The 14,781-nt window shown below is 42.9% G+C and overlaps 1 protein-coding gene across 1 annotated transcript in view; it reads right to left on the minus strand.

Moving 5' to 3' along the window:
- AGPS (alkylglycerone phosphate synthase) overlaps positions 1–10,885 on the minus strand; it is a 57,641-nt gene extending 46,756 nt beyond the window's left edge. The window contains 1 exon segment of the mRNA XM_086615775.1: positions 10,692–10,885. Coding sequence (XP_086471901.1) covers positions 10,692–10,885 — 194 coding nt within the window.
- Between the last annotated feature and the right edge of the window lie 3,896 nt (positions 10,886–14,781).

Consider the following 14,781-nt stretch of genomic DNA (forward strand, 5'->3'; position numbering starts at 1 on the left):
TCCCTCTGCTGACTAAATGCAGTATCTCTATATACCTGATCTCTGTAGTTTGCCAACTCCTGTAAAGTCAGAACAGGCTTGATATTAGTAAGTGAAATTTGAAGAACACACAAGCAGCTTCCCCCCTAATTTAGAGAGGTATGTCCTCTGGCAAGGCAGTGCCAAAATAACTAAGTCAAGTACAATGCACGAGACAGGCTAGAGAAACTAGCTGCAAAGCTGGAGACAGACCAAGACACAAAAGACCAGGCTCTAAAGGAACTGGTGAGATGAGATAAACTGATAAAGCACAGCTTTGAAACTATCATTAGTCCTGAGGTCAGTACAGACAGATACTTCCACAAAATCCAGGAGAGGTACCATTAATTAAGGCACTGAACAAAGACCAGATACAAGGTCTTTCTGCTAAGCTGACAGCATTCCCAGTTGCTTGCCTTTTCTCAAGGCCTGCTTTCCTAGGGTGGTATTAAACTACCTGGTACTTTCATCAGGCTTTAAAACACAGAACAGAGGTTGAGAGTTTTAAATCTTAAGAGTTTATTTTCAGGTTGAACTATTCCTGAATAAATAAGTATATAAAGGTTTACTCTGCCAGACAACAGCTCCTGTTATTGGTGTGATGAGAATGATTAAATTAAATGTAACAGTTTACATGTTTGTAGAAGAACAGCCAGTTCTAAAACATCTCAGCTACCTTGTAACACAAAGTTAGGAGATTTTCCACATCCCCGCAATGGCCAGTATTATATTTTGTGACAGTATTTTTGTTACAAAACACCAAATGTTTAATTTATATTCAAAACTATAATGATAAAGACTGAAGTTTCTATTTGGAGACAGGAAAGGCTGTTTTTGTAATGGGTCATCTTACATTTTTTTCTTTCCTTCTTTTGTTCCACCATACCAGAGTACTGCCAGCTTAAAAACTGTTGTTTGATTTACTTGTTGTAGTTCCTCGCGCTTCATGCTTACATGCTAAGAGCAAGTTAAAGGAAATACTGCATGTGGCTCCCTAAAAAAAAAAAAGCCTAAACCCACCAGATTTTAAGACTGATTAATCAGCTCTGATTTGTAATTGACATGGCCTTCAGTAAAGACCAAGCTGTTTAGATCTTCTCACATATCATTCAAATCTATGTTCTTTGTAAACAAGGGCTGGTGAACCTCAAAACTCAAGAGAATTACCTTCAGCACAGAGGAAAATGGGAGAGACATTCAGAGGAGATCCACAAGCCTCCTTGACTACTGAGGCAATGTCATACTGATACAATTCAGACTGTAGCAGAAGTTTTGGAAAAGTGTTACTTATTAGTTGACATATTATTCAGAAGAGGCACAAGCAGTTCTGCAAGACAAAGGCCAGGGCAGCATACTGTTCTTCCCCAGGCCTGCTTCACTACCCCAGCTCCCTCAAGTACAGGAAAGACTACAACACACACCTGCTCTGCATTTCCTTATCTTTTCAGCTTATGTTTGGAGATTAGAACTGTAATTTGATAGCATAACAAGAAACAAAAGGAAAACCAAGAAAAAGTATTTTTCTAATCAGAAGTGCTATAAAAGCATTCCTCCCTCTTCAATAATTTGACTGCTAAATGGTAAAATGACAATGACAAAAAACACCTGAATACCCTGTATAATATCTGAATACTCTGATTAATACCTGAACCTCTCAAAACATGTTGAAAAGTCTCATGCTCCAACTGGAAAAAAAGATGCTCAGTTCAGCTTAGTCAACTGACATGTTCATACTACACGTCCTCTGTGTAGTAACACAGTTTACACACCCTTCTATCTTTCCTCTCAGCCCCCCTTCGAAGAATATATATAGCAAACACAGACTCACCAACATTTGGTATTACTCCTGCTTTAAACTTGATGTTACCCAGCTCTGTAGTGTACCTGAATTGTCTCATTTAAAGACAACATCTCACCTACTCAGTACATTAGTTTCAACAAAGTATCAAGCTCACTAACCTTACTTTCATCTTTGACAGAAATATGGAATATTTTAGCCAGAAATAGTAGGAAATTACTATAAAGCAAAGCTCACTTAACACTTTTTAAATATATATTATGTGAAAATTATTTTGCCTGAAGGGGAAAAACCTGAAAGAAAACAAGTTACCATGGTAACAGTGACAACAGGACCTGAAAATAGTGTGACTAGGTTAAGCAAATTTAAATATTTCACTTTACAAGGCCCAACACTGAAGTATTAGTTTGATTCAATGCAATGAGGATTTTTACAGCAAAATATTTATTCAATGTCAAGTGTTTTTCTGCATTTTTCTGGAAAACTGGCTATGGAATAATCAAGGAGACGCTGGGCAGGACACTGCTTCAGTCACAGCACAAGACACTATATTAGGCCCTCAAACGATCATTGAGGTGCCCACAAATTAGGCAGAAGCTCATGAGGTAGCAGCACACCCAGCCCAGGGGAACAGGAGTGTGGCCCCCAGCCCGCCAGCTGAACTGGTGCTTCCCAAGGCATCTGGTCACTCAGCTGGGCAGGCGGATGCCTCTGGACCTACGCTATTTCAACAAAACTGTACCTGCCAGCACTCTCCAATTCTCATGGTTTAGTGAGAGGCACAGTGACCAGTCGAAAGAGTTTTATCTCTCCCTAGGAAACTGAAGAACAAGCACAGGGTCTCCTACAGGTATCCAAGCTCAGCATCTGAAGTTCAAGCTCTATGGAAATAATACCATGGATATCATTTTTCAGTAGTTTCAAATTCACATCACAAGTGCATGTCAGACGTGTACACAATACATACAACTGCCCGTTGAGAAGCGTTTTATACTGCAAAAATATCACCTACAGTTACAGAGCCTTTTGTTTTCCAAGATCTAGAGCACATTGATGTTATAACACCAGAAGTTTTTTCCACTTATGATAAAGTTATGAGATTATGTTCAATGAAATATCAGAACCAAGATAAGGTAACAAATGAACTCCAAACATCAGCATCATGTGATTTAACAAAGAACAGAATCGCCTCATTACACAGGCATGCCATCTAAGCACATAAATATCAACAAAAATTCCCCCTCCTCCAAAATAATCTGAAGATCTGGTACCTCATACACAAAACTTAGACAAACAGGTTAATTTACTCAAAGGACAAGTCAGTTTCACATATTTTCTTCAGAGAAGCAGGATGAAAATGCAGATCAACCCAGCTGAATCAATGTGACTCAGGCGGAGCAAAGCCAAGATGCTCACATCAATTTCCTCACAATAACCACGAGCATTTTCAATTCAATCACCAGCTGATGCTCAGTATTAAAACAACACATACATAAAACACTCACAGACATAATCCAAGAACGAGCACGTTCTCAGAAATGAGCTTAAAGTGGTCATTTTAAGGGCTACCACATGGGCAAAGCATCAGTATTTACCTAGGTAACAATGCAAAAAAGACTCACAGGTTGTAGAGTTCTTGCAAACATGGGTGCAGAAAGACAGAGGCAGTATTACGGTACTAGGGAGTTACAAGAAGACAACATTACCCAAGTAGTAACTCCTCAAAGCCCACCTCAGCTGGATTTTTGGTTACCAACTCAGACCACCAGCTGGAAATTCAGAACCCTTTCGTCAGCTGATACCAGAAGGTCACTCCTCCTCTCCTCTGGAGCAGCCTCTCTGTTTACATTATATAGTCACACTTCCCAATCAGGTAAGCAAGCCACTTGAGAGTGGTTTTGAAGCCAGTAGTAAATTCGTATCAGATGCCTGAAAACTAGGAAAGGGAATGTAGCCCAAGGAATCCCTTCAAAGACTGCTTTGTGAAAGCATCATTTATCTGGAGAAGAATGCCATGCTGCAGGCAGGGAGTATCTGCCGTGTTTGTCATTCTTATAATTCTTGGAGGATCTTCCCTGCAGCAAACAAATTTAATCACTCTCAAGTCTGAAGTCACATAACATGTTTTATAACCTTAGACACATGCAGTTCTGTAGCCCACACTAAGCTAAAACCCTGCAGCTGCACAGACACTTGATTCAGCTGCTATTCTGTTAGCTGAATATCTGACACGGCAACACAAACCCGGGTTTACAGCTTAAGTCTACAGTAAGTGGCAAATGCAGGCACAAGATTTTAAGCAAAATACTTCAAGGGTTTAGGTACTCAAAAGCACAGTACACTCTCTTCATAAGCAACTGTTCCAATAAAACAAACTTTCTCTCTCCTTACACATGTTTCTAGCCTTAACTATTTCATTACTCTTAATTTCACCACAGTGTAATAAACAAAGCCTCAAGGCATAAGGGAACCGGTGTTTCTCTAGTGTTCTTTCATAGAAAGCTAAAGTCAATCAGGGTGAATTAAAGATTCAGGAAAGCCAAGACATGGTAACTATGCTTCTCAGTACACACTGAGCCAAATAATGATCCTTATGCAACAGAATGCTGTACGAGAAGCTACCTGTATTCCAGCTACTACTTCAGTTGACACCGCTTTCATTTTGTCTTTGAAGAGACTGCTCTACTACAAAAATGCATGCACATGGCTACTGCCACACAGTAAACAAATAAGCACTTAAAGATTTCAGTCCTTTGAGAAGTATTTTTTGAAAGCTTGTAAAACAAAGAAATCTGCTTCACTATCTTAAAAAAAATGAGTTAATGAAGAAATCAATTGTCCACCTTTTATTTGCTTAAGCAAAACAAGCTCAGTTCCTGGGCAACACTGTATTACCTGTTGCACAGAGAATTTTTAGCACACTCTGTAGTAAATACATCAGGTAACAGCTGAAGAAAACTTTTTGGCCTACACCATCAACCCTGAAGACTTGCACACAACAGCCCAATATTAGATATAATAACATTACAGAGACATTACGTTTGTCCATCATATTCACTCTACAACTATTTTTCACACTTTACACTATTTGTAACATTTCAGGAAAGTCTAGTTGGCTGCAACCTGTTACATTACAGATGTCCTTACTTTAGTCCAGCTCAAATAAGCTTCTAGGAAGTCTAAGTAATTTCATTAACAGACTTTCATATTCAGTTTAAATAAACAAATCAAATTTAAATAAATAGCTATATAGAGACATTCATTTGGTATCTAACAGTTCAGATCTCATTAGATATCAAGAAGTCAATCTACAAAATTTTTTCAGTTTTTCCTGTAAGCTGCAACTTGCTTTCATATAATAATTCATATTGTATTTTACCTATTAAACATACTTTACTCTTCTATCTTCTATCTAGGTGTTTTCCAATAAAACTGGAAAACACTGTCCCGCACGACATTCTTCTCTCTAAACTAGAGAGGCATGGGTTTGATGGATGGACCACTCGGTGGATAAGGAATTGGCTCAATGGCCGCACTCAGAGAGTAGTGGTCAACGGCTCGATGTCCAAGTGGAGACCGGTCACGAGTGGCATCCCTCAGGGGTCCGTGTTGGGCCTGGCCCTCTTCAACATCTTTGTCGGTGACGTGGACAGTGGCATGGAGTGCACCCTCAGCAAGTTCGCCGATGACACCAAGCTGTGTGGTGCCGTCGACATGCTGGAAGGGAGGGATGCCATCCAGAGGGACCCCGACAGGCTGGAGAGGTGGGCCCATACCAACCTCATGAAGTTTAACCAGGCCAAGTGCAAGGTCCTACATCTGGGTCATGGCAATCCCAGGCATAAATACAGACTGGGCGGAGAATGGATCGTGAGCAGCCCTGAGGAGAAGGACTTGGGAGTACTGGTGGACGAGAAGCTCAATATGAGCCGGCAATGTGCTCTTGCGGCCCAGAAGGCCAACCGTGTCCTGGGCTGCATCAAGAGGAGCGTGGCCAGCAGGTCGAGGGAGGTGATTCTCCCCCTCTACTCTGCCCTCGTGAGACCTCACTTGGAGTATTGCGTCCAGTTCTGGAGTCCCCAACATAAGAAGGACATGGACCAGTTGGAGAGGGTCCAGAGGAGGGCCACGAAGATGATAAGAGGGCTGGAGCACCTTTCCTATGAGGACAGGCTGAAAGAGTTGGGGCTGTTCAGCCTGGAGAAGAGGAGGCTCCGGGGTGACCTTATAGCAGTCTTCCAGTACCTCAAGGGGGCCTACAAGAAAGATGGGGAGAGGCTGTTCAGGACGGCCAGTTGTGATAGGACAAGGGGTAATGGTTTTAAAATAGAGGGAGGTAGATTCAGGTTGGATATTAGGAAAAAATTTTTACCATGAGAGTTGTAGAATACTGGAACAGGTTGCCCAGAGAGGTGGTGGATGCTCCATCCCTGGAGACGTTCAAGGCCCGGTTGGATGAGGCCCTGAGCAACCTGATCTAGTTGGAGATATCCCTGTTCCTTGCAGGGGGGTTGGACTAGATGACCTTTGAAGGTCCCTTCCAGCCCTAATGATTCTATGATTCTAAAATTTAACCAATGAATATATCCAGTTTGGTTTACTTGGTATCAAATGATCTAACAATGCATATTTCTTAAATCCTTACAGATTTCTTACACTTCATCTGCCTGACATTCAGCTACTTGGGCGCTAGATGAGAGAGAGCAATTGCTGTTGCATACGAAGTCATGTTTGCCTTCAGATTATGACTCTTTTATCAGGCCAATGTTTCCATGCGAGAATCTTCCTACTTTATCTGCTCCTCTACTTCAAGCATTAACCTTGACTAGCAATTAACCGCTTTGATGCAATCAAAGAGCCTCCTGTGAAGTGCCACACCTTCCTCAACGCAACAGGCTTACTCTTCTGATTTACAACTCTCTAGCAGCACCAGCCCTTTCCTTCTTTGCCCTAAGTTTCCACCACCTTAAGCTCAGAAGTCAGCTATACCAGGATTCAGTTTAGAGTCAAGTGTTGCTTAAACACTGGTGTCTAAAGAGTTAAGTGTTTATAATAAAATAAAGATTGCTCTGAGTATTGATGTTAAGACATGAAGCCTCTTTGACATTACTTGTTAAATTCAAGTAGTATCAACTCTTTAGGAGTTAATTCATGTCGCTGCTTAATAAAGTTATAATCGTCACCAGCAACTCCAGTAAGGCTTGCAAGAGTCTATATGAAGGTACGGAAACACTAACATGTTTTACCCTGAGCAACCTGGGTGTGAACTTGATGCACAGCAGGCAGCTGGCTATACGCTCATTCCTTAGTTTACCCTGGATAACAGTGTGCTCATGATAACTACGAGATCCACAAGTTTCTCCATCCCACAGGACAGAAACTTCTCCAAGAAGAAATAGGAAAATCAGGAAATCCTGCCCTGCTTTCTCTTGCTCCAGGACAGAAAAAAATTTAAGCCTACAAGCTGAGTCAACGTTTAGTTACACTCAGTCAACACTCCCTTTAACAAGGGCCAAACTGTTCAAAGTTTGATTTGAATAAGTTATAACACAAGCTATTATGGCAAGACTAACATCAGTGCATGCTCCACCTCTGAGGCACTCTTTCTTTCTCACACACGTAAGAGTTACTCTGGTACAACTGTTCTAGGGAGTTGTAGCATCTCACTGTTTCCAAAGCAGTACAAGTTGAACCCTTCATGAGCTTAATCTTCAAAATAGCTGTATGTAAGTTTTTAAATCAAGTCTCCCAGCAAAGTGAGCCTACTAATAGCCAGTCAACAGCATAACATAAAAGTTCAGAAAAACTCATTGGAAAGAAAAATTCTTTTCCAACTCAATTTTTTTAGTGCCTATCATTTTTTTTAAGGCTTCAACATACACTGTATAACTATGATCCCCACCTTCCACTGCAACACTGAATTAAAACATGAAATTCAAGCCAGTAATGTCACCAAGAAATAACATCTCTCTACTTTCACAGTACCTAATATTTCCCCCAAGAGGATACTCAGATGAGTACAGAGTGACTTCTCTTCCTAGAGGAAATCTCCCATCTCGATAACCACAATTTTAAACAGCAGAAAGTGTATTGCAATCTTTAAACACATCAATTTGAAAATACATTGTTTAGCCTTCAGAGGCATTTTTATTAGGAAACAGGAACAGTTTGATGAGCACCCACAGACTCTCCGTCAATTCCACATACTCTCCTTCCTCCCCTCACTGGTGATGAATGATGTCTGGATCAGATCCTTAACAGTTTATTCTTTGAGCTATCAACAAGAAAGCCATGTTTCTACAGGTCACTGTCTAGTAACTAGATGATCATCCAGAAAAAAAATTCTGTGATCAGAGACATAAATCTAAAGTACTACAAAGGTTTTCTTTTTCATCATAGGAAGTAGTCTCCTTTGCAGAAGAAATGCAATATGAAGAGAGTGCACCTAAACCTGGTAAAATAGTGTCTGTAGCTTTGACCATTTCAAACACTGCAGGAAAGATGCAACAGGCATAATGAACAAAAATTTTGCTTAACGTACCGTTGGCTGCAGCCTGTGCTAGGAAAAATTAAAGTAATAGTTCAAAAGAGGCAGAAAAGCTGAATCATCATACAGAAAACTGCAAGAAAAAAGCATCTGGGTTTAAATTGTCATAATGTTGATAAAAGCCTTACAGTATCATTGTACCCATCAGTGTATTTTCACATCTGACTGACAAATAAGTGATTATCAGTCAGTTATTTTTACTAGATTTTTCAATCAACCTTCTAGGTCTCACAAATAGATCAACCAGCTCCAGATTAGCTGGAAGTCACTAGAACAGGACTCAGGTGTTTATCACTTGCCACCTCCAAATGAGTATAGGCAACAGAACTGTCTTGCACCCCCATCACTCACTCCAAAACCTGGGCATTATCCTCAAACACAAACTCTACCTATGTTCCGATATCCAAGCTATATTTAAGAATCAGAATTTTCATATGCAACATCTCAAACATGTTTCAACCACATCTTAGGTGTTCAGAGGAAACCTTAAGACAGAGATACAGTTCCCTTTAAGGTTTTTTTGTTTCTATGCATATAAAAAGGGTGAGCTCTAGGTACATCAAGACAGTTGCACCTAGGGTGCAGACCAAGCTTTCCAGCAGCTTCCTTGCACTCCCACAGGAGAGTATCCAACATTTGTACCATTTTGATCATAAGCTCCTTGAAGCAACATAATTTTTGTTCTTAATCTAGAACAAGTTATTTAGAGTAAAAATAGCAATCCACTATGATCCTGTAGAAACTCCTAATATGGGAGAGCAGTGTCGATAACTTGTAGAAGTACAGATGTTAAGTTCACTATGCCTGTGTTTCCACAGAGAAAGAAGCTATCCTTCTAGTCACATGCATTGTCATAATAGCCTGTTTCTCCCACTCCTTAAGGATGCAATAACTGGCTGTAGAAATTCATTTAAAAATTCATTTAAAATAAATCCCTGAAAACTAGCTAAACTGATATTTTTTCAGAAACAGTGGCTTCTTCCTAAATTCAAACCAAAGAAAAACTCAATATGGAAGGCAACAATTTTGGAATGAGCCATTTTTCCCAGTGAGCATCGCTGTTTGACACACTTCCTGCAAAAGCATCAAATCCCCCTTAGTGGCTTTCACTCCCCCCTAAAGGCTTTCAAAATAGTTAACATTTGACTACATGCCCAAGACCGCCCCAGCCCTCCCAAAGCAGACAAGCTTAGCTTGTGGCCCTGGGCCATAGACAGCCTGTTAGAACAATTCAGATCGTCCCTTGCTCTCCTCTTGAAAACAGTTGAGAGTAAACCATGAGCTGAACGGATTTTCCTCAAAGAAGCAACAACTCTCTATCCACTAATTGCCTTATCTGCCTCCTTACCACCTCCAAACACTAACACTCTAGTCCCTGTACACAGCTCAATGGAGAGCAGCACGTTGTCCGTAACACAAACCTTAAAATGCTCTTACAGGATAGCAAGCCAACACACATATAGAAAATTAATATTCGAGAAAGGGGAAATCATAAAACAAATACAAGTCCAGCCCAGCAGTAAGGTGGGCCTCATGATGCTAAGTTACATGAAATTACATCATGGTATTATAATCGTAGCATTTCAAAGAATCTACTAGAAAAATAAATCCAAGAGCCAGTGAAACAATTTTGAACTAGAAAATTTAACTATTTGTCTTCCCTTGGTCTGATGTGACCTGGTATTCCCTACTACTAAATACAGTCAGAAACAGAAAAGGTAGTTAATATGCTGAAAACCATTTCTAAGAAACTTGAGTTAGATTCTAACATATGAGCACATTTTTGGCAGCATTCCCATAAGGTGACAGTTTCACGTGTCTGTGAACTGAGGAGGACAGAAAAGCCACACACAAACTTTGCTTTTCACACACGCGCTGCTTTCGTTGTCATCGCAGCCTCAAAATATTTTACAAGCACTGAGCCTCGCCTCCAGTTAAGACGACTACGAACGACTTTCCATTTTAATACAATCCCACTCACTACAGAAACAAGCACGAGACTGAAGATCCCTTTCCTTCAGTTTCATCAGTCCCTACAGCGGTGAATCGCTTCCGCTCTTCACCCGCGCTCGGGCTTAGCCTCCTCCTCCTCTCCGCAACTCCTTCCCGCCATCTTCCGGCCCCGCCAGCCCCGCGGCTCCCCGCGCAGCGTCCCTCGGGCCCGTCAGCCCACGCCCGTTCCCAGGCGGACCGCTCTTCGCGGCACAGGCTGCCCTAGCGCCGCCTCGCACCGACAGCCGGCCGCTCCGGGAGCCCGCCCAGCCCGGCACGGCCCTCCCGGCGCGGACCGGGGCCCGCTACCCCGCGGGGACCCCCGCCCGCACCCACCGCTTCTTCGGGATGGAGCCGGAGGCCGGCCCGGCGGAGACCCCCTGCGCCTTGCAGGGGCTCGGGGAGAGCCCTTCCCGCTCCGCAGCCCGCGGCGCGCCCCGCAGGTGCCCAGAGATGATGCGCAGCCGCCGCCGGGCGGAGGATGGGGAGCCGCCGCCGGTTCCCGCTGCCTCCTCCGCCGCGGCCGCCATCGCACTTCCGTGTTGTGCCGCCGATCGCCGCCGGGTGAGAGGTCGGGCGGGCGGAAGGCGCCTCTCGGCGCTCGCCTCATGAGGGCCGTCCCGGCATGCACCGCCGCGCGCGCGCTTCCCTTCCCTTCCCTTCCCTTCCCTTCCCTTCCCTTCCCGCCCCGCCCCGCCCCGCCCCGCCCCGCCCCGCCCCGCCCCGCCCCGCCCCGGGGGAGCGGTGCCGCCGCCTCGGGAGCTGGGCTGGGCCGGGCCGAGCCGAGCCGAGCCGAGCCAGGGAGCGGCCGCTCGCCCTGCGCGGTGAGCCGGCCCGCCTCGGCTTGTATTTCCTCAGACGGCTGTGGAGGACGCGCATGTTGCCAGAGCGTCAAAGCCGAGACCTGCTTCCATACGCAGCCCTGCAGCCACCTGCCTCAGCGGTTCAGGGCTTACGTGACAAAAGGCGAGAGGAAAAAGGCGTTATTGGCCGTTTCTCACATCTTATGTAATAGTTATTGCCCTTGTAGATTGAGAGAGCGCAAACGTGCGTGTTCTTTAAAGATGAGGATTGCCTAAGTTAATGACGGAATGCTAATTAATGACAGTAACACAGGTGGGTTGCTTAAGACGTAACTTGGTGAGATGACAAGTAATCCTACAGGAGTTAGAGATGTCGCTGTTGATAGGGAGAGCTGCTCGGGCAGGTGCCTCTGCGTGTGTCACCTGGCAGTTCTTCCCACGCCGGACATTGCTAGGAGAGAGGCTCCAGGCTCCCAGTGATATGCCCCCACCCAGTAAACCCACACTGTGACGTGAATGCTGACTGGCTGGTGGGGATACATCCCCTTCTGTAGCCAGGACAGCCATTGATGGGTACGGAACTGTCAATCCTCACCACCTTTGGGCCGTATGGGAACAGTTGAGATTCACCCTGTAGCACCACCTTGAAGAGGGAGAAGAACTGGGATTTAAGGGGTGATGCCAACCCCAGGCGCTGTCTGCTACTAGAAATTTACCATCATGCACCAGAGTGCTTTGGTCACCTTTGAATTCCCACCCCAAAAAATATGTGGAAACTGGAAAGATTTAAAAGGAGAACAGATGAGAAGAGGGATTTTTTTTTCATCAGAGAATGAAAATGGCTGAACAAACTGGGTCCAGACTGCTATGAAGTGAAAGGGAGCAATCAGTCTGCCCTTCGTGTCCCAGTTACATTGGTGAGAAGTAATGAGCTCAAACTGTAAAATATAACTTCAGTATTAGCATTAGACTGCTTTCTGATGACAGTGGTAAACAAAAAACTGTCGTAGTCTTATCTAAGTAGAGAACAAAGTCACCTTCATCAGACAGCGTTAAGAACAGACAACGTACATCCATCAGAGATGATATCGTTATAAGCAGTTCTGCTCAGGGCAAGGTGATGGGCTAGATGACATACTCAGATTAATTCCAACTTTTTCCATGCAGCATGAAATACCTCACACTGTTGAAGCCTACTCACTCATCACACAGGGCCTACTTTGATGATCAGCTTTTGCAGTTGGATGGCACCAACCAGCTCTTTGGAAGTCTTGAAGTTGAATGCTACTACTTATGCAATTAATAATACTTTTATAATGACATTTTGCCTATTGTTGATTTATTTGGTCATTCCTTCCTCATACACCCCTAGGCTTGTTACATAGTGTATGAAATAAAATCGCATGAAAATGCATAAAACTCTAACCTTGCCCTCTTTCAAATCTCTTTCAGGGATTTATTTCTCCCATGATACTTCAACATGATACCTTTCCATTAGCTAAGCAACTAGCAGATAGCTCTCCAGGGAGCAGCATCTAGTGAAAGTTCTCCGGGGAGCAGGATGTAGTGCACGAGCAGCACGACTTTCATTCAGTTCCCTACTTCACATGCAGTATTGGTGCCTCTTTGAGTCGTAGCTCCCCATATATAATCCAGCTGTAACAGCATCTCCCTAGAGAGACTGATTTGGAGATAAATACACTAAGGACTGTGTGACAATATAGGATCAACCCCTATAAGACGTAATGATGAAAAGCAGTACACAAAAGCCACCCAGGTGTTATTACTATTTGTTTTGCTTTTATTCTCTCCATTGTTAATTGATTTTATGCCCTTTGTGTACTTTGAGTGAAAATAGTCTGTAATTTTCCTGGGGCAGGAATTGCACTAGTTGCAAAGGAGTGTCAGCTTTAGGTTAGGTTTCTGGTATTACTGCAACATAAACAGCTGTTTCGGCAGTTTGATAGTTTGGTTATGGAGTTGAATTTCCCCCCTGTGAATAATTTGTATACTACTTTCTGCGTTAACTCATGCATATCCACATTTAACTGTCTGCTGCTGTGGAGTCAGTCCGTAGGGAACAAACACAGGTCTCTTGACTGAGTTTCCATTCACGTTGTTTACTGAAGTTCTGGATATAGCTGGGGGGACTTTAAGTCACAATTATCTAAATCTTTCCACATTGCTGAACGCTGGCAAAGAGATACTAGATCCATTGCAGTAGGCTTCAGATTTTCCTAGAATATTTCTTTCTATCGCAGTCACTTCTAAGTAACAATAATGAGTCCATTGCTCATTCATTTGATCCTAATCATAGAGATTCCCAGTAAAAAAATTAATTCAGCTAGTATCTAATCAGCAGTATTTGTCACCACCTCAGAACTTAATTCTCCAAAAAGTTCCCAATTAAGTTTCAAGTGTGTGTGTGGATGGAGATTTAACTGGGAGTGATAGAGGCAAGGTGGTATGGTTTGGAAACGCTCATTTTTGTGCAAGAGAAGTCTTTGCTTACGGTAACAATGCTGAGCTCCTGCCAGTGCTCTGCAGGCAACCTCAGCTCCCATGGAATGATGGCAATCTTCATAAAAAGAAGCAGTAACATCATGTACTGGCGAATCGTGAGGTCGCTGTTTCTCATCGTTTGCCCGAAGTGAACCACTTGCATATTGTCAAAAACTATGTCTAATTGATTCATATAAAGTCTATCTGATAAGTAGAAGCACTGAAAATAAAATAAGGAAACACAACAGTTTTGAAAGTAATATGGTTATGACACCAGAGAACTGATTTCCGTAAAAATACCAGCAGATCTACAATGTGGTAGTTTGAAGAATGCTAATCATTGCCGAGCCAAAGCAGCAGCATTTGTCGATCCATGAGCTGTTCTTCCCACATACCTGAGTGCATCTGCAAACATGAGTGAGATACCTACTCAAAGTGACACTCCTCATGGCATCAGAGACCTGCATTTCCAGAATCCTGCATGTTGGCGTTTTCAAGAAACATAGTTTTAAAGAGACTTTACAATGTAATACAAAATATAGTAGCCAAAATACTTTAAACTTTCAGAGATGTCTTCATAACAAGGTGTCTCAGAGCCCTATTACACAGTAGTCCTGTGGGAGAGCACAGAGGGAACGTGCTGCTGAGGACAAAGGCTACACTCTTGTGCAACCCATACACAGGTTGTGAAAAGAAAAGACTTTTTGATAAATTTTCTTGCTTTGAATGAAGTTCTTCATCAAATTGTTGAAAATCAGCTAATGTAGCATGGAAGCCCTTGAGATGTATGTATCAGATGTGGAAAATTAGTTGATGGGATACACATCCAACCTTAGAAGCTTCAGCAACTTACAAGTTGCTGAAACAGCAGTTGTACACACATCTAGAAGAGAAGGTAGAGCACCATATTCAACTTAAACTGTAAAAAGAATTTTGAAAAATTTCAAAGAGGTTTTATTGAAACCTGTGAAAGTTCCTGGCCCCAGCTGAAACTAGCAGGAATTGCCAGTGTTGCAGTACGCTCCTGTGCTGTTCCTTTACTAAGTGGCAGAAAAAGGTTGTGGGATTTTTAGTCTGGTTTTGGTTTTCACTTTTAAAGTAGCACAGCTTTGAGTTATGAA

Source organism: Tauraco erythrolophus, chromosome 8, assembly GCF_009769465.1.
Source record: "Tauraco erythrolophus isolate bTauEry1 chromosome 8, bTauEry1.pri, whole genome shotgun sequence".
Taxonomy (NCBI): Eukaryota; Metazoa; Chordata; class Aves; order Musophagiformes; family Musophagidae; genus Tauraco; species Tauraco erythrolophus.